At 39.4% G+C, this 21,397-nt stretch overlaps 2 protein-coding genes across 2 annotated transcripts in view; both read left to right on the top strand.

Annotated features, from left to right (window-relative positions):
* Positions 1-21,397, top strand: part of LOC124128749 (cell adhesion molecule 3-like) — a 184,717-nt gene that overhangs the window by 64,405 nt on the left and 98,915 nt on the right. The window lies entirely within an intron of this gene.
* Positions 3,971-16,199, top strand: LOC124119586 (nephrin-like). The gene is made up of 13 exons (XM_048385053.1): positions 3,971-4,485; positions 5,527-5,596; positions 5,799-6,140; positions 9,402-9,683; positions 12,476-12,736; positions 12,978-13,256; positions 13,551-13,847; positions 14,032-14,328; positions 14,628-14,789; positions 15,107-15,125; positions 15,292-15,344; positions 15,665-15,775; positions 15,980-16,199. The coding sequence occupies exons 2-13, from the start codon at positions 5,557-5,559 to the stop codon at positions 16,000-16,002; spliced, it is 2,166 nt and encodes a 721-aa protein (XP_048241010.1). The 5' UTR covers positions 3,971-4,485; positions 5,527-5,556; the 3' UTR covers positions 16,003-16,199.

The raw sequence follows: 21,397 nt of genomic DNA on the forward strand, positions 1-21,397 counted from the left end.
CTATCTACCGACGGTTGTTGTGGTTGATCGCGTTATGACTGCTAACAGGAAGTAATATAACAAGGGCTTCCTGTGAAATTCTACACTACAGCGCACAGTCCCCAAATAGCATGTCAGGTACGTGCTTTTGTTACAACACTGGGTCACAATCTGCAGACGCATATACTACTCAGCTTGTCTGTTGATATACTGCTGTCTGTTGATATACTGCTGTCCGTTGGTATACTGTTGTCTGTTGATATACTGTTGTCTGTTGATATACTGATGTCTGTTGATATACTGCTGTCTGTTAATATACTGCTGTCTGTTGATATACTGCTGTCTGTTGATATATTGGTGTCTGTTGATATACTGCTGGGTCACCGATAGGTTTATGTATATTGTACAGTGTCTGCTGTATATACCCAACTCATAGATACATAGCTTGTCTGTTGATATACTGTTGTCTGTTGATATACTGTTGTCTGTTGATATACTGCTGGAAGCTGCAGGCAGGATATACACTGTATATCTTATATCACTTTTAGGCGGGTCACCGGTAGGTTTATGTACATTGTACACTATCTGCTGTATATACCCAACTCATAGATACAAAGGATATTTAAATAATAGGTACCAAGTTGTGAGGAAGCTAACGGGAAGCTTTCAATGTGAGTTGCCAATACAAATTCTCTAATAGCTGTACCATGAGGAATATATCGACAACGTATAAATAGGGATTTTAACGCCGCTTTGAACAGTCAGACAATAATAATAATGTCCCAGAGAAGTCCTATTGCTGAGAATGCAGTAAAACACCACTTGCATCAATCTGGTATGAGACATGTAAACATAAACAAACTATGGTTTGCTAGAAACAGTCATTTTTTTCTAAAAGGTTGAAAATTAGCACGTTCATAGCAATCCAAACACGTGATTTCACGCTCAATACATCATTGATAACGTAAACGGGACAATGGTGTTGACAGTGCAGACGTTATTGTCAACATGATACCATGCATGACTGTTAACACAATGTATATATCGACACATAAATTGGACACACAGGTTTCAATACAGAAACCATATTTTCTCGAAGGTTGTTTTGAAGTTGGATAATAAAACTCTTGTGTGTCTCCTTCTGCTGTCACACAAACGTATGAGGACGACTCACACAGCCATGTTATAGTTTCTATTAACATTATATTGCGTCTGGAAAGTAAAGGAATATATTACATACAAACGCAAGTTTCTCAGAATTTTTTGCCTCTCCTACAACAGATAGTTTCATACAATTTAGTTACGAACAGCAGCATCTACATTCTAAGAATTACTTTGTCACTTTACTATAATTACTTATAACATTTATACATTACTTTTGTTGCTTTTAATTATCAACCCTGAATTATAACTGAATCATCTTATTACTCTCAGACTACAAGTCAATGCTGTTGGCGGTGCTACACGTGTGTTCAGGTGAGTGGCTGCACATACGATTAGCATGTCAGACTACATGTCAGGGAGTTCTTTGCTGTTAGCGGTGCTACATGTGTGTTCAGGTGAGCAGCTGCACATACGATTAGCATGTCAGACTACATGGCAATGAGTTCTTTGCTGTTGGCGGTGCTACACGTGTGTTCAGGTGAGCAGCTGCACATACGATTAGCATGTCAGACTACATGGCAATGAGTTCTTTGCTGTTGGCGGTGCTACACATGTGTTCAGGAGAGTGGCTGCACATACGATTAGCATGTCAGACTACATGTCAATGAATTCCTTGCTGTTGGCGGAGCTACACGTGTGTTCAGGAGAGTGGCTGCACATACGATTAGCATGTCAGACTACATGTCAATGAGTTCTTTGCTGTTGGCGGTGCTACACATGTGTTCAGGAGAGTGGCTGCACATACGATTAGCATGTCAGACTACATGTCAATGAGTTCCTTGCTGTTGGCGGAGCTACACGTGTGTTCAGGTGAGTGGCTGCACATACGATTAGCATGCCGGACTACATGTCAGGGAGTTCCTTGCTGTTGGCGGTGTTTCACATGTGTATAGGTGAGGGGCTGCACATACGATTAGCATGTCAGACTACATGTCAATGAGTTCCTTGCTGTTGGCGGTGTTTCACATGTGTTCAGGTGAGTGGCTGCACATATGATTGGCATATTGGAACAGTTTCTTAAGCGACTTGGTGGCGTGGCTCGATCCTTTTATTACCGTATTCGCCATGCTTGTATACAACCAAGAATATGTAGAGGGCGTCATGGAAAATGATAAATATTAAATTCTTTGGAATAGGCCCCTACACAGCCTCAGACCTATCCAGGCCAAATAACCTGATCTTGTCCCTTTAGATAATCCCAATGGAATCATATATATGTCGATGCATTTTCTGTCCCTTTTGACACTAATGTGAAGGACAAGACTCAAGAAAAAACATGACAAATATGCGGACCTCGCTTTCGAAATGTCACACTTGCATCCCAAGTTGTCCGACTCCTCACTGTTCTCGGGGCCTTAGGTTTGGTACCTCCCTATCTGTTGACGGGCATTAGGAGACTACCCGGGGTTGCTGCCAGGAATACAGCCCTTCTGACCATGTTGGTAATGCAGAAGGCTGCAGTGTTGTGGAGTCTTCACATTCTCCGAACTGTTCTGGGTTGGTTCGAATGGGCAGCTTTTCCGAGCTGTCTGGGCTGCATGTAGAGGGGGCAAGGGTCCTGAGCTGATGATGAGCCTCACCAGCCTGACTGTGAACCCTCTTTGCTGCATTTATTTATTTAATTAATAATAATGTAATAGAACGTTACGTGTGAAATTAAAATACTGTCTGAAATTGAAATATATCATAAATTGACATTTGCCACAATGCCAAAGTAATTTGGTGCGAGCTAGTAAAAGTATGATTGATGGTAATCATTGCACCTATTAGCCCATGAATCCAATGGTAAAATGTATATGCAGGCATAGTCCTTCCATGTTCATGTTCACACCTGAAAGAAGTTAAACACCTAGTAACGATGAACCGTCACGCACGCTTTGCTCTGTTCCATGGTTCGTGATGAGTTCAACTCATTTTCATGTGTAAATAATGTTTTGTTATATGCTACCAATATTACATGAATAACACGTGGATGTGCCTTACTGTGGTTTTGTGGTTACCTACAATCGCTTGTAGTTAGTGAGCATGGTTTTACGCTTTTATGAATATTTCAGCAATATCGCGGCGGGGGACACAGGGAAATGGGCGTCACTCATTGTACCCATGCGGGGATTCGAACCGGGTCTTCCGCGTGACGAGCAAACGCTTTAACCACAAGGCTATCCCATCGCCCTCAATTGCTTGTAAATGAATAGGCCAGAACTGTGATTTCATGCAAGGGTAGGAGTGAGTGAGTGAATTACATTTCATTGTCGCCCCGGCAATGTTTCATCCGTATACAATGAAGGAGAACAGAGATAATGATAATACTTGAAATAGCAATAATGCACTGGTGGGATCAGAAAGGGATATCCCAAATAGAACAAGAGAGAACCATCATTATACAGATCTGTTTAACATGGATGACAGACTTAACACTGCATCAGTAAAACTTTCCTGTTAATAATAAACAGTGGTTAAATGGTTCATTCTGCTGCAACATGGCACAACTAATCACTGTCGAAGGGTGTTTAAAAAATCAACAGTATTGTTCGTTGCTGCCATTGAACACATTTATGCGAATAAAACGTCATCATATGCTTGAACACATGTCGGTACCTATCGATTGAGTTAAGACCCAAGATATTTAACAACACAAGAAAAAAGACAATAACATATTTCATTAGTTATTGGTAAAATATATATGATTCCCATGTTGTATGTTGCTTTGACAGAGCATGTTACGAGTCTCGAACCGTTTGCGTTACTGATCATTAAAGGTTATTTCTATTTTCATAAACTTTTCTATTTTTTCTTCGATTAAATAGAAGTGTACTGAACGTCTATATTGACGCAATAACTGAGCTGTACTCAATCGGAACTGTGTTTGTATTACTAAACGACGTCATGTCATACACATATACCATACATCGCCACTGAATATCTCGACAGATGCGGGTGCAAGTGACCACTCACTGTATATAGAGGCGTACATAGGCGTGACAGAACACAACGATCGTGGGTCCGAATCGATATCCAAGTTTATGTTTCTTGGTTTGTCAGCACGTGGGATTCACCGAAGAAATAAACATCAAAGTTGACATGCCATGATGTAATATAGATACTGTGTCTAACACGGCGTTAAACAAACTGTTACTCACTCACTCTAAAACTCTAAATAAACCTGCAATCATATGACAGAGACTGACTCCGCTATATTTAGCCACTCCTGAACTAGTTTAAAGCGACTGATAAGAATGTAAACACGACCTTGTATATTACTTCCGTGTTGAGCTACCCGGTCACACATGACGACTGTAACAACGATTTTTGTCTAACAAACTGAGGCCTCATCAAGAATGTGTAAAGTATACATTTCTAACCTCATCACATGACACCTTGTATGTTAATGTATATTTGTATCACCTTGTCGAACATACATTACATAACGTATTTTGGAGTAACCTACAATATCTCTTTATACTCGTGTACTTTGACCTGGCCTCTGTTTGTGTATAAATGTTACCTGTGTGTCAGCTATCTGTACGTGTAGGGTTAATTAAAACACAAAGCTTTACAGGTACAACCTAGAACCTGAACACAGCTGATTTGAATGGGATTGTCTGGGTCGTCTAAAGGCAATGCAGAGTGGTGTCCCTTTGTCCGTAATACTAAACGTCTACTCTATTCACACCAGTATGGAAATATGCGCGAGTGCGATGGGAACGCAGGACATATAGATGAACAGTCACATCAGACTTACAGTTTCCAGTTGTTCATATCATGTATATTACAAATCTGGCCTCAATGGAAATTTTGCAAATAGTTACTTTAATTCTTTAAGGCGACAGAATTCCTTTTGTTTCCTTTGACGTCGGAAAGGCAGAGAGTTTTAATGATATTCAAAACTATCCCCTTACTGATGCCTTGTACCAGTATGTATGTTCATATTATCAGCATGATCGTCTTTCCTTCAGTCATGGGACGGACTTTCTTAGGCATGCCAGGATCCAATGATTGTGGGCTCCAAGTCAAGATTCCCATGTTATGTTCATATATGTATGTGATATGAAACATGTGTCATGTGAGCGTATATCACACTTTTAATAAATGTTTGTGTTAGTACAGTTAACAATATGATCACAAATTATTCTATCATGTTGAAGGTCCTGAAGTTTATACGCATATATTCATCTGACTCGTCCATCAGCGTTCACTGTGCAATACGTACGTACTGTCACACCGTCTAACACATCGAGGACTATTATCACACACACACTATCATCACAGCATAGTTGATACCAGACAGCTGATAAGACAGTAATATGATCCTTCTCTCATATGAATATCTCATTGATACCAAATGTATCAATCAGCATCCAAATGACTGATATATCGTTTCAGGTCTCACCAAGGTACCAGACAACACGCATAATGAAAATAGCTGCTGCAACTATATTTTATGTGATTGCAGGTAATAATTTCGTGTCAGACACATGTGTTATGACTGTATATTTTACTTATTTAAATAGTAATATTACCCGGCATACTTGATATAAATAGAATATCTTCTTGTTTAATCATAATAACAGGTCAATCAGAACATGACGACTTGGCGTAAAGTACATTCAAACCTCATGCTACATGCTACATATCCACATGACTTCTTCCTGCAGGTGTTGTGTCAGGTGCACCCAGTGCCAGTCCAGTGTCGTCTCCAGTGTCTGACACGGCCAGGTTCAGCTGGGAGATTCCACAGGGCGGTCTGGGGTCAGGTACTGGTTTCTACGCTGTCAGTCCTGCTGGTGATGCGGCCGTGTTCGTAGTGACAAGTTCTCTGACAGTTGTTATCTTGCCCAACTACAGAGGCAGACTGGAGTACCAGGGGAACATAGCAGCCAGGAATGTCACCTTCACCCTCAGCAACATCCAGACATCAGATGCAGGGACATACACGTGTGGGAACGGAGGGGCTACTATTGTGATACAGAACTGTGGACAGAAACTTGTTGTTTTGGGTGAGTGGCTACTAAGTTTTGATTTGTTGACGTTTCGTACACATAGTTTAGTCCTCTTTATATTCCATATACATATTCAGATAAAAACATAAACTTGTGTCTTAAATAAGAATGTATCGTAAACATAATCGTCCGGGTTTATGAATTAGGTAAAGAACTCTCAGTTATAAGGAATGCTGTCACAACGGGGTAACAGTATATCCTCCATTGGTGCTTTGTTCTTCACTGTTCAATTCATATCAGCAAATGAATACCTACTTATGATACACACTAGGTTGCACAAAAATGTGTTTTATTGAACATAAGTTCTCCTTTAAATAAAAATACAACCACGTGGGCAGTTTCAAAACAAAAGCAACCTTTCATCACTTGACTTTCCTCGGAACGTGTCCTGATTATAAAATTTAAAAAAAAATTGTTTTTAAAATTAAACAGTTGTTCTGTGACAATACATGTATTCCTTGTCTCTAATAATATTAGGCACGGTGTGGTAGCCTTGTGGTTAAAACCCCCGCTTGAAGTCCCACATGGGTGCAATGTGTGAAGCCAATTTCTGGTATCCCCAAGTGTGATATTTGCTAAAAGACTGATTGAAACCACACTCACTAAAATAATATTAGATGTCGCAGGTAACAAACGATTGTAATGAAGATGAATGTCACCTGCATGCAAGGTAACACTGGTAAAACACATGTGGTATTACTGTCAGGAGGATATTTACAAAAATAATGATATTTAGAAACGGATCAGTTGTAACAGCAAAATATAAACGCAAACAAAAGACACCCTCTTTATCTCGAACAACCGCTCACCCATTGACGGCAACAAAGTGATTGTCGTGAGTGAGTGAACACTATAAATATGGGAGGACATTTTCTGAACTGTTACCACTCTTGAAAAATCCACAAGACGCGTGTGCTGCTGTCAAAATCTAACTCGCCTGGATGACCCAATTCTGACAGAGAAGTGCATCCTGACTCAAATAATTACAGACTGTTGATATATTGATGACAGGGGTAAACAGCAAACGGATAGGCATGTCAACAAACAGTATTCAAGCATACTGCGCCGAACGCCAGCAGTCACTTGGTTACCCTACAAATGTATGCATTTAGTGCATGGCCTCGTTCTTTAGGAAAATGTATGTTGTGATATCATGAGTGGTAATATCGAATCTATTTTACTGATTGATTTTGAAAACCCGCGTGTATTCAGAGCAAGCAAACATAGCAACTCATTGATGTGTATGAATGTGTATCCTTATGGAACTAAACAAATACACGTGTGTCCTTTTGCAACATCACCTCATCACACCCTCGTATCTATATTGTTAGAGGCATCATGTACACTGACAATATCAACTTTTGATAAATTATAGTGAATCGTGCAGTTGTCATTTGTTTATGTTAACTTGGTCAGTGTAAAATTATAAATCAATTCACGTCACATTTGTTTAAATATATTCACAATATCAGTTATGGAGGGATTCAATAATCGTAGTTATATCAACCGCCAGTAATATATCCATTACAAAATCAATATTTCTATGAACGGGTGGTATCTGGTCGAATGTTATAGAAGGGGTATAATCGGTGTCTGAGGTTTGAATACATTCAGTAGTGGGGTCGTTCTCCACTTCCTAGGCATAGCTATAAGCAAAAAAGCTATACGCATAAAAAGTAAATTTCTGCAGAACTTTTTTTCCTTAAGATCCAAAACATTTTAAACCGAAATTGTAGGCCCTGCTTATTGTGGATTCGCTTTTGATAATTGCTTACATTCGTGGGAGTTCATGGTCGTAATGTGCCTCCGTATGTTTGTACTTGGTATTGGTTTTATTTCGGGAAAGTTATCTAGTGTCTAGTTATAGTCGCTACGGTGGTTTGGAGCCAAAATAAAAAAAAACATCTATGATGTCACTCCATTGTTCCAACTGTTGATTATCTGTAACCAATTGACAGTTCACTGACCTACTTTCTGCAAGGCAAATGTTGAGCTTATGCATTAATTCTAAACACGGGCTTTACGAATCTACTGGCTGCAGCAACCAAATCGCAGAAAATACAAGTGTGCGCTGTACGAATATTCTGATAAGGTTTACACATATTACAAATGAACTGCTTGACATTTCCGTGAATCATATTTTTATTGTATTTGTGTTCTCTTATTTGTGGATCCATTGTCACTTTCAGGCTGTATTTTGCATCTGATTACACAGTATTTTGTTGATCCTGTATTTTGAGTCATGTAAATAGAGTGACAAAACCCTTTCCATATCCAATAGCAATCTCTGCATTAAGCAGAGTCGATTACGCATGCGCAACTAGACATTCATTACAAATAATGACATTCGCCAGCTTCACTTGCTCGAACCAAATCTGTAACGCATGTCCAGTATAATTCTGTTCATGCCTGCAAGCAAGGGCACAATGTATTGATAAGACAGAACTGAAACACTGCCTTTAAATTAATACATAAATAAATACTTAACATACTAATAGGGAAAATCTAATCTGTCCTAATGATGTTAAACTTCTTCAAATACAGGTTTAGTGATGTTTGTTGCACGTACATATGCACAAAATGAATAAAAGAAGTTAAAACTGATTTATTTGTACTGTTAGGATAGACTGTTGTATTAAAACTGTATAAAACTTAATGTTACATGTGTCCAGATGAGCAAGAATATTATATTATACTTCAAAGACATTATCTAAACTTTTGGGGGTTTATGTCGTGTAAACATGTCTCAATACTTGATGGGGATCGCTATTTCAACCCTCGTGACACAACATTTGAACACACAACAGAAAAGGTTTTAGCACATTAAAGACCGTTATTGTTTCTTATCTGTTGATTTGATCCAACCCAACATCGTGTCCGATGAAGTCGAGGAATTGTAATCTTGTCAATCAATGATAATTCGTTTTAAAGACTCGTTATTTTGTTCTTGAAAGTATATGACCATATGAGTTTGTCATAACGTTTGTCAACATCAATGTTGAGCATGTAGCCATCGTCGTTGACGTCACACTAGTTCTGTTAGATTCATGAGATGGTTAAATGTGTAGAAGACGCAATCTTCTCACGAATGCTTATCTTTAAGAGTGGATTATAAGACTTTATTACGATTCATTACAATGTGTTAATATGAAGATTGTTATCCATTCATAGCTGGTGTTAAGATTGCTAACATGCTAACTCACGCCACTATTGTCTTTTCTATCAAGCTCCTAATTTACACATGAAGTCTTTTGAAAGGCAAGCCCACCACTCCTGGTCGTCCAGTGTCAACAACTCCTGTCTACAACCAGACAGTGACCTTGACCTGCAGCTCCACCTCTACCACTGTCCCAGCTGACCATGGTCTGACCTTGACCTACACCTGGCAGCGTGACAACACTGACATCACAGTTACCTCTCCTGGTCCCCCCTACATCTTCACAGTGAGTTCCCGGGACAGTCACAGCTACAGATGCAGGGCCAGAGAAAGTCAGGGTCTGGAGTCAGAGTGGAGCCAGGGGTACAACATGGAGCCACAGTGTGAGTACAGTAAACACGTTACTTATAAATGTCTCACGCTACTGATTTATGTGAGGTTCAATCATCAATTGTCAATATGAACAGTTACAAAATATACAATAATAAAATACAAATAACTGCATTTAGAAGTACATTCTTCGAAGAAACCGGAAGGGAGGGTCAGTGACATTAGCTATTGATATATTGTCTGGCTGTTCACATGCCATTGGTAGTTAAGGGGTCTACTAAATTAATCTGTTACTCACCCACTGTTAACAAAATGATGGATCTATTCCTTGTCATCAGTGGTTTATTCAAATGGAGGCGTTGCTAACACTGTGAAACTGTACACTTTTCCTACTCTTACTCTGATCTTCTACTAATCCAAACAGTCATCCACACTATACACTTTACTCTCATCACTCGCTGAATTATTGAAATAAGTAGTTGAATGCGATGAGTTATTACACTAGCTTTGTTTATATCGAAGGGCTCCAAAATAAATAGACATATGAATATATATGATATATACATCGAAAGGGTATACAGACTCACTTTTAGGAAATGTCATAGTCAACAAGACATAACTTACCTACACAGGCTAGATGTTTCCCCTGATGTGTCGTACCTTAGGTTAGGCTATTATGAAGATGTTTATAAAGTAACATTTTGTTCAATGTTAAGTAATATATATTAATTATATACCCTTCGGAGATATTACTGTTTAAACAAACAAATAGTGGTATTGCTCATGATATTAAAACACCATGTCCGGACTATTTGTAGTCATCAGCTGATCCTTGGGATTGCGTACACAATGTTTACTCTACTTTCAGACGATAACCTACTCGAGAAAGAAACTATTAACATTCACGAAACAAGGCAAACAGTGCATTCATCTCAATATTCGCTGCATTGTTTACATATATATTTGAATTTGTCGGCTGGATTTTTCAGTCGCCTGTGATCTATTGCATATAATTTTTTTATTGCAGTATTACAAGTATTGTCGTTGCATAACGCTTCAGAGCATCACCAATAAACAAAACATTATATCGAACCATCAACACAACATTCATCATACTTACTACTTTCAAATTCATTTTGTGAATAAGAGTAGGCCCTATGGACAAAATGGACAGCAACTAGAAATGTCAACCGATGCAATCCCCTGTCTTAGTGCACCGTTATTAGTGATGCCAAACAATAATTACAATCAATTTCATTACTAGAAAGAGTTTCTGTGGTCCAGTGGACATAACTTCCGCCGGAGATCGGATGACTGTGGGTTCGATTCCCGGTCGCGTCACACAAAAATACATTAAAAGACAGTACCTTGACAGGCGCTTGGCATTTTGGTCTAAAACAAGGACTGGTCGGCTCAGGGCCAGTATACTGCAAATCAGTTGACCAGCACAACACACTAGGCATTTGTCCGGACAAGTACAATCAGCCAGACACACACAGACACACGTGCATGCACGTCGTTTTATAACTGTTATAGTCCTGGACACGACGTAAACTACATTTCGCCTCACCTCATAACGTCTAAACTACCTGCTGACTCGTGTACAATCGCATGGGCAACATGACAAACGTGATTGACTGATGTGTCGATCGGCCCTCCTCTCGCATACACATTACCGACTTTGATACAATGAGGCTACATATTCCTGTTGTCTCTCGCTTGGTGATATTAGTGCTTATGCTATTATTAACGTTATAACAGAATCGGGATCTCATCAGTTCTTACAATCGATCTCGGAGAAAGCTTCGCACTATATATTTCCAGTTTGCTCTTTTAGAGAAGAAACCATTATCGAATCATCAGTTACGAAAGTTGTATACATATTCACACGGCACCCTTAAACCAGGGACGTTTTCTTTTAACGTAGAATTTACAAAGCTGCGCGATGGATTCATTTTGAAACACACTCGTAAGGAAAATAGCATCTATCGGGAAAGACTGGATACTAATCTGTCTGTACATATTAAATTTTTGATTGATATGCCATATTGCGTTGGACTTCTTACCTGCACCTTCCTCGTGATCAAACACACAAAACAAACATTAGGTTTTTTCTATGTCGATGGTATTGAATTCTTAATATATCAACTTTGGATTGGTGGAGTGAGTGAGTGAGTATGGTTTTACGCCGCTTTTAGCAATATTCGAGCAATATCACGGCGGGGGACACAAGAAATGGGCTTCACACATTGTACCCATGTCGGGAATCTAACCCGGGTCTTTGTCGTGACGAGCGAACCCTTTGACTACTAAGCTACTCGACCACCCTAGGATTGGTGGAGTTTACAGCAGAAAACAAAAATCTATCAAAGCAAATTATTTTAGTTTTCACAAATTCATGCTTTCCGAAATTTCAGTTGAATCACAGGCTCCACGGGAGATTGACCATTTGCCAGCACCACGTGTGTTTCATAGGATAATTAGATTTTTTGTAAATATATACAGAAGCAGACCGCTGTCAAGTTTCCCCATACTGTTCCTTTTTGTCTCACAGCCTGTCGTCTTAAACAGACACAAAACGTCATAACCATGAAAAAATGATGAACAGAGTATGTATTTATCATGCTGAACAATTATTTTTCGAAGGCCACACCAAACCGTGGAACGTTTAAACAATCGCTCGTTTATGTACATGCTGCTATTAAATACATAATGTGTTGTCATACAGCTTAGAAGGTATTTTTCTGAATATCATCAACTCATCATTGTTTTCCTTATGTGTGTTATTAGAGGTATAACTTTATCTTGTATCACGGTATCAGTGCCACAGTGCCATGTATTCCAGACGGGCCCTACCAGATCTACCTGACTCCCTCCACCTCCTCCTACACTGTGACAGAACACCAGACTCTTCCATCAATCACGTGTTCCGCCCTCTGTAGACCCGGCTGTAGCTACAGGTGGTTACACAATGGAACAGTCTTCAGCAGTGGAGCCACTCTGAGTCTAGGACAAGCTGACAGATCTAAGACAGGCTCCTACAGATGTCAGCCTTCTAATACACACGGGAGTAGTGGCAGTGTTACAGTCAGTGTTGATGTTCAGTGTAAGTATATAGTCTACACTGGTGACAGTGTTACAGTCAGTGTTACAGTCAGTGTTGATGTTCAGTGTAAGTATATAGTCTACACTGGTGACAGTGTTACAGTCAGTGTTTATGTTCAGTGGAAGTATATAGTCTACACATCAGAATCCTTGAACAAAGTGTAAAGTAAAAAATACTTGGTTGTGCATTATCCTTATAATTGTAAAGCGAACCATAGATTTTTAAGTTGTTATATTTTCAGATCCCGCCACTGTGAGTATGTTTACTGTCAACTCTCTCGGTGGTTCAGTGACAGTTAATGAATCAGATCCAGTGACCTTGAGATGCCAGGTTGATAGTAATCCGAGGTCAGTCATCAGGTTGCTGAATGGAACGGAGGAGTTGACAAGGGCAGATAACTCCATGACAGCAGAATATAGACTGGAGTCAGCAGACTGTAGACAAAGAGGGAACTACTCCTGTACAGCCACTAACAACATCGGGGCACCTGTCAGCCAGAGGGTGGAGTTGCTGGTCAAATGTAATCTGTTTGGATATTCGATAAGGATGGTAGTGTTGTGATGATTTCCATTGATGGTTAATGTCGCAACTTTGTCTATGATGATAACAGTGTTGTGTAAAAGGCAAACTGACGGTTTGCTTGTATATCTGAGTTATCATGTCTCTTATTTTGATACAGCCAATTTTAAGTATCAACGAAAAGCTCCTTATAAAAAATTCTACATACTCGGTAAATTTGATCTTCATAATATTCTGCCCCCAACGGATATTATTTGTTCCAGAGTCATTGCATATGTGGTCTACATTTAACCAGGTTCTCCTCGGCTTGAGGAGACAGCTGCCCAGCAACTCAAATACGCCGCTAGACTGGCCGGTAACGTGAACGTGTCTGTGTCAGTCCTGGCCTACCCCCTTCCTACATTCACCTGGAGTAGAACCACAAGCACTAGCCAAGACCTCACTGGTTCCTCCAGCCCTGTCTCAGACATCTCGGTCACTGCCAGACTACATCTTACTAACCTCCAACAGCAGGACTTCGGGGACTACAGTCTGACAGCCAATAACGGTGAAGGCGGTTTAGTGACTTACACAGTCAGCGTAGTGTCTGAAGGTGAGCCGCGACATTCTGATGTATCATTCACTAATTCAGGATACAATTGTTCATATGTTTCAATACCTATATTTGACTGTTGTTTAAACATTACATCTTCACTGTACAAATAATGAGATTAACATTAGAAACATTCTCTGAGAAAGCTTTTACAACATTCCTTTTCATATTAATTTGTTTAAAGGGCCACCACAGATACCTACACAGTTTAGAGATCTGGATAATGCAACAACGTCGTCGGTATGGTTATCCTGGCTGCCTGGGTTCAATGGTGGAAACCCTCAGACGTTTCTGCTTGAGTATCTCAAGTTTGAATCAAGAACTTGGACTGTCTACAAGACCTATGCAGACACCGGCAAGATGATGGTGGTGGAAGTGACTGGGCTTACACGGGGAGATATTCACATATTTCGACTACATGCTAGAAATGACTATATGGATTCTAACAGATATGTATTAGTAGAAACTAGGACTGCTGGAGGTATGTGTCACTCAAGTCGAATGAAAAATGGTTTAATCTGATGTAAATGTAATTAACAACTCATCACGATAAAAGAATTTGCATACATGCATATGTTGTATTTGAGAGTAATTTCCCATTGTGAAGTACTTCAAGTAATGTTCCTTACATCTTTTCATTAAACGTGAACATGTGTATCGGGGCTCGAGCCAATGAGTTGTAAGTCGGAAACTGGTAACGAATACCCTTTCACCCGACCCTTTACACTGACTATGATTTGCACCCTGTACGTCTGTAATGATGTTCTACTCATATTGCAGATCCACCAAATCAGCAAAACCTTGAAACTCCATGTTCGTGTACAGGGGTGATAGCAGGATCCACAGTTGGGACCCTTCTTCTTACTTTGCTCATCGGGGGAATTGTTCTGATGGTACTGTACAGAAAGGTATACAAGCCTAGGCTCGGACATATTCTGAAAGGTAAATAATTAAATTTCCTTTGTAAAGCGATTGTCAATAGGAATAATTTAATAATGATTTTCCATTATATTGATGAATGGGTTTGAAAACCTTATTGTCAGGCCTAGGATTTCCTTATTTGCATGTATTCGACATTAATATTGACAGAAAAGACACATTTGTATCATCAAATTTATGTTGTTAATAATATGAACATGCAGTCATTTACAGTTGACTTGATCCTTGCCACTGTAGGTTTCCTTTATGAATGAAAAGTGTTTTGCCATGTGTGATGTGTGTTTTACATTATGTACCATGTGGCTATTTTTGTTTTCCAGAAACTTCATTACGAAAAAGGTATTATGAATGTCAAAGTTAAAGATAACAATGTACGGAACATGTGAAAATACTAAATAAGGTAATAGAGCCATGATAAGATAACTAAAGACGTATATTATAAACTGAAGTTTAGCGCTCCATTCCATTATGTTTCTTGTTGAAACGGACCTTGTTAATTTTGCAGCACCAGGAATCCTGAAACTGTAGAAATGGACAACAGAGGGTATTCATCACTAGGTATGTACTGGTTATTGGTTGTTACCCTTTTGCTGAAATTACTATTATGTATGGGACTGTTTAGCACTGAAGTCATTACAATATTTCCAAAATGTTTTGTTTCAGATCAAATTAATGGTCCTGACCAGTATTCAAATTTAGAGGAATGAGAAAAACAACAGTACTCACATTTGAAGATTTATGACAATACAAAAGGTAGATAAAGGTTTGCTCAATACTGATTTAAATTTCAGTATTCCACTAAAGGTAATATTGAAGTGCTATTAAGAAGAGTTCTGAAGTGGATTTCTGGTTAAATACGTAATGAATTACATCTTCAGCGGATGCTGCAGCAGATACAAGTACCTATGAAGGCATGGCAGAGACTCCCCCTGTGACCTATGAGTCCATCAAACCATCTCCATACCAGAACACTGGAGCACATTCTCAAGGTAACCAAAACATGGAACACTCTTGCTGGTTGAATTCTTATATCATTGCCATGGATCAACTGTGTGCATGTACAGAACCGTTAAACAGAGGCATATACCTTCTTTCCTATCCTAATATAACACGTTTAGCATCCCATGCTATTGTGAGTTGACATATAATTTGTCATATTCTGTGTTTAATTACATGTAGTCTGTATTTTTCAGGTCCGGACAATGGAAATAAGTAACGAAGAAGGAATTCATTATTGTATCACTTCCAGTAACAGACCAAGGAACGCAGCATATTAGATTTCAAAACATTTTTAGACCAATGAAGATCCGGCGTAGAATAGGTCTTCAGCAAACCAGGATCGTCCAAACAGACAACTCTCCATTGTGGTAGAAGGCGGCTAACGGGATCGGGTGGTCAGGATCGGTGACTTGGTTGATGCATGTCAGCATATCCCAATTGCGTAGATCGATGCTCATGATGTTAATCACTGGATTGTGTGGTCAAAACTCGATTATTTCTTGACCATATGTCTGGAATATTGGTGAGTGCGGCGTTTAACAACAATTCAACAACAAAACATCTGTATCACTTACTTCACTGTTTCATTACATTGTTTGAACGTTTGCTCGATACAAGGACAGTTACAGAAACCAACCATGGACCATGGCGAGTAAGTTAAAGGAGATCAGTCAAGTTATGCTGGTTATGCTCATGTCTGTTTACGTATCGCCTTTATGTTTGCAACTGAATATTTCACATTGCACTAAATAATGTATTTGTAAATACACGACAGGTGTGTTTTAGAGGAGAAAAACGAATACAACGTCACACACTTCAGAAATGAGATATTAATCATGATACAACAAACTGCTTTCATGCTGATCATTGAATTAAGCTTACATGTGAACAATATTCCATCTACAGATGTACAATACTTACCCCAAAGCCAGGCTATAATTCTTCCGCACACGCAGCACGTCAGGGTTACAGAAATAAATCATTCCGATTTGTGACTTATTACAAAATATGTTTCCTTTTTTTTACAAACAACGTTATTTGGTTGACTTGTTAGCATTTGTTCAGTTTGTCCATGTGTTAGCCAACACCATATACACGAGTTCCCACTTTAGATAAGTATTGTGATGTTGTTTCACAACTTATATCCAGTGTCATTCTGAAGACGATGTCAGTGACCAGATTCTCAAGATTACACATTTCACTTGTTCAATAAACAGAGTAAGAATACACAGACTAAACTGTATCTATTCATTTATTTATGTATATATTTATTTCTGTAAATATAAAACATCAAGGCAGAGAATAATCAGTCTCGTGCATCTGCTGAAACAGATTCCATTGAGTTTAAAAGGTACAACATTGGTGAAACTTATGTGAATGGATCGTTGACAATAAGTGAAAAGGTGTTTCAATGGCTTGGTTATCACAGATTGCATATGTTTGAGCTACAATTGAACATTCTCTTGATTATACACACGAAAAGTACTTGAAAAAAGGGTCAACGTTTCCTTTATGTCGAGCATATATTCCAGCTGCTCCAGCTTTAGGTTTCTGCATTTCACAACATTTTAGGTACAATGTAGCACGTGTTATCCACGAAGAGTAGCACATGTTCGCGAACACAGCAAAGTAATTCCTGAGTAGTTGATAAACCTTCTACAATGGGCTTAACATTTAACCAAAGACTTGACTCCAATCCACGTTTGCTCATCATTATCGTCGAGAATAGGTTGAGGACGTTTCGTCCCCAAGGCCTCTAATCATTCGCTTTACCGGATAAAACTGCTTGACGAGCGCCAGCTATCCTGAGGGAAACTTCGGAGGGAACCAGCTACTAGATGGTTCGATTAGTCTTTCGCCCCTATACCCAAGTTCGATATATATATATGCTGACGTCGTATATCTTTGTAGTTATCAAGGGAGCACGGGTGGCCCAGTCGTCTAAGGCGCCGCAATTCGCTGTGCAGAGTTGCGTCCCTTGGGCAAGCCAGAAACCTATGATAGTGGGTTCGAATCCCGGTTCGCCCCGATTATGTTTCTAGGTTTGTCAGCACCATACCCGTGCTCGTGGGTTTCACCGAAGTGGTAAACGTCTGAGACCTGCATCACTCCGGGCTTTCCTCCCACATTAAGCTGACACGCTGTGATATAACTGGAATACTTTTTTGAATATCGGCGTTAAACAAAACTCACTCACTCAATTGTAATTATCATGTAGTATTGTACTTGTCTAGTATTACGACAGTAGACAGGGTTTATGTTTAGTTAAAATTGATTATAGGGTCATAAGCATATATAATATATATATCATTGTGCAGGTTACAAACTACATGAATTACATAGGTTTCTCGCTATGTTAAGTTCATATAATTGAATGTCAATTATATTTAAGGCCATTATGTATATTATAACAATGCCAATGTTCTATGTCTTTTTGTGCCGTATGTCTTATTATTTATACATTGTTTCAGGCCGTATTTGTTCACTTTTCACTTCTGAGAGAATTTAACAGTCATCCGCTCACACCCTGTAGCCGTTTGTTGTGTTTACCACCCGACAACTAGGTGCTACTACAATAGGAGAAAATCTTTAGCAGAGTTTAGAGGTATCAAATTTAGCTATTGAGTAATTAATACTAACCACGTTTAGCTATTTACCATCAGCTGCTCCATGCGTTACTAATGCTTTAATAACTGCTGAGCGGCGTCAGGCAACAAGCGCATGCTTAGACGTTATATGCGTTGTGTGAGTGGCGGTCGCTACCGATAAAGCAGGACATGCTTGCAATTTCCTCGAACACCTGGTGTGATTACTGAATTGCAATGATCCATTGGTAGTGGAAAACGACTGATATACTTACAGATGCAGTATATACTTGATGGCATGAACAGATATTTTCACAGATGTTGCTGCCGGTGAAAAAGTGATATGTTCACAGATGTAGTTGACGGTGGAGGAAATGAACTGATATGTTCACAGATGTAGTTTACAGTGGAGGAAATGGACTGATATGTTCACAGATGTAGTTGACGGTGGAGGAAATGGACTGATATGTTCACAGATGTAGTTGACGGTGGAGGAAATGTACTGATATGTTCACAGATGTATTTGACTGTGAAGGAAATGGACTGATATGTTCACAGATGGAGTTGACGGTGGAGGAAATGGGCTGATATGTTCACAGATGTATTTGACTGTGAAGGAAATGGACTGATATGTTCACAGATGTAGTTGACGGTTGAGGAAATGGACTGATATGTTCACAGAAGTAGTTGACGGTGGAGGAAATGGACTGATATGTTCACAGATGTAGTAGGTGGAGGAAATGGACTGATATGTTCACAGATGGAGTTGACGATGGAGGAAATGGACTGATATGTTCACAGATGTAGTTGACGGTGGAGGGAAATGGACTGATATGTTCACAGATGTAGTTGACGGTGGAGGAAAAAGACTGATATGTTCACAGATGTAGTTGACGGTGGAGGAAAAAGACTGATATGTTCACAGATGTAGTTGACGGTGGGGGAAATGGACTGATATGTTCACAGATGTAGTTGACGGTGGAGGAAAAAGACTGATATGTTCACAGATGTAGTTGACGGTGGAGGAAAAAGACTGATATGTTCACAGATGTAGTTGACGGTGGAGGAAAAAGACTGATATGTTCACAGATGTAGTTGACGGTGGAGGGAAATGGACTGATATGTTCACAGATGTAGTTGTCGGTGGAGGAAATTGACTGATATGTTTACAGATGTAGTAGGTGGAGGAAATGGACTGATATGTTCACAGATGTATTTGACTGTGGAGGAAATGGACTGATATGTTTACATATGTAGTTGACGGTGGAGGAAATGGACTGATATGTTTACATATGTAGTTGACGGTGGGGGAAATGGACTGATATGTTTACAGGGCTCCATCTAAGCACAAACGGGCGAAGGCAAACGAATTGTCAACTCAATTCGTAATGATTCACGAAGATGTCCCCCACATATCATATATATTCCAAATGTCGTTGAACATCACATTTACAGTCTTATACAGTATGATGGAACAGATTTAGCTGTATCTTTGTCATATTTTTGCAATACATATGTAAAATCAAATTATTTCTGAGGGATTCTTCGACCGAAGTACTTGAAGTCATATACGCATTCTGGTTGGTTTGTCGTAGTTTCGCACATAACATTCATCGATAGGGGAACGAGTCTTCTTGCAGGTTACGGAAAGAGGCGAGCGGTGACGAATGCCCTCTCTGTTGCCTGATCCGTATCACATACCTTAATTACATTAATAAGAGAACTAAAAATATTTGTTACAGGTTGTTTGTAAACTTAGATTCCTCCGAAAACGGTCACAGCTACATGGTGGATCGCTTACCACAAATCATGTGCGCACATACATCAACAATTTCGAAAATGCAAACTGAAGCACTTCGAAAACGCTTGTTTCAAGTTGAGTAATACTTGGCGTAAAGCAAAACGAATGAAATGAAGTTGTTCTGTGCATGAGATAATCAGACAACAACGTCGCCACACCACTCTTCCGCATCTGATTTTACAATCTTAATTTTCAAGCACAACATCAGAACAGGTGAGTTGATTGATAAATGTGCTCTTTAAAAAAACATGTTTTTTGTACACAATATTTTACAATGGTCCCTCAAAATTACAAGATGCTGGTAGAATAGGAGTTATCGTTCTTGTTTAAAGCAGCATCTGTGTTCATGCCACTCCATTCATTTGAGGGTCACCAGTCTCCATTTGGCTTGTGCCCGAATGGCACGAGTTGGACACGAACACGTGGGGAGACATTCAACATGGAGTGTGTCCGCCATTAGCGTTAACTGTCACACATCATGTAACTTAAAATTCGTGTTTTTGTTGTCGTTCATCGTATAAAAGCCTATTGTATTTTTTATTCTTGTTCCGTGTATAATGTTCTGCTGATACCAATTTGGAGGGAAGGATTTTGGCATTAATATTGACTGTTTGGTTGATACATGTCATCATATTCCAATTCCGTGGATTGATGCTCATGATGTCAACCACTGGATTGTCTGGTTCAGACTGGATTATTGACAGGCCGTCGCCAAAAAGCTGGAATGTTGCTGAGTGTGGCGTTAAACAACAAACAAACAAGAAAAACACTTTCCACTGAAGTCAGGGATCCTATTTCGGAGGTTAATGCAGCTTGAACAGTATTCCAGTCATATCACGGCGTGTCAGCTTGATGTGGGAGGAAAGCCTGAAATGATGCAGGTCGGATACGTTAAGCACTGGTGAAACCAGTCAGAAAGAGCGTGGTGCTTACAAGCTGGGCGCAAATTGCGTCGCCACCAGGCAACAACTTGACAACATAGCTAATTTTAAATCTTTATTAAAAACAAATTTACAAATGTAATGAGGGAAATCACCAAGTAATCTCACATTTAAACAGCCCTGTGTTCTTACAGGATGTTACAATGAAAGGAGCATGAAACATACATAGAAATATATACATGTTAATCATGGGTTTGTGGATCTATACTGCTTTCAGCATTACATCAATAATGTCAGATAATCAGACAGTGTGACATGTTAACAATTGAACCCCACCCTGCAAAC

The sequence above is a fragment of the Haliotis rufescens genome, unplaced genomic scaffold (genome assembly GCF_023055435.1).
Source record: "Haliotis rufescens isolate VD_foot unplaced genomic scaffold, xgHalRufe1.0.p SCAF_53, whole genome shotgun sequence".
Taxonomy (NCBI): Eukaryota; Metazoa; Mollusca; class Gastropoda; order Lepetellida; family Haliotidae; genus Haliotis; species Haliotis rufescens.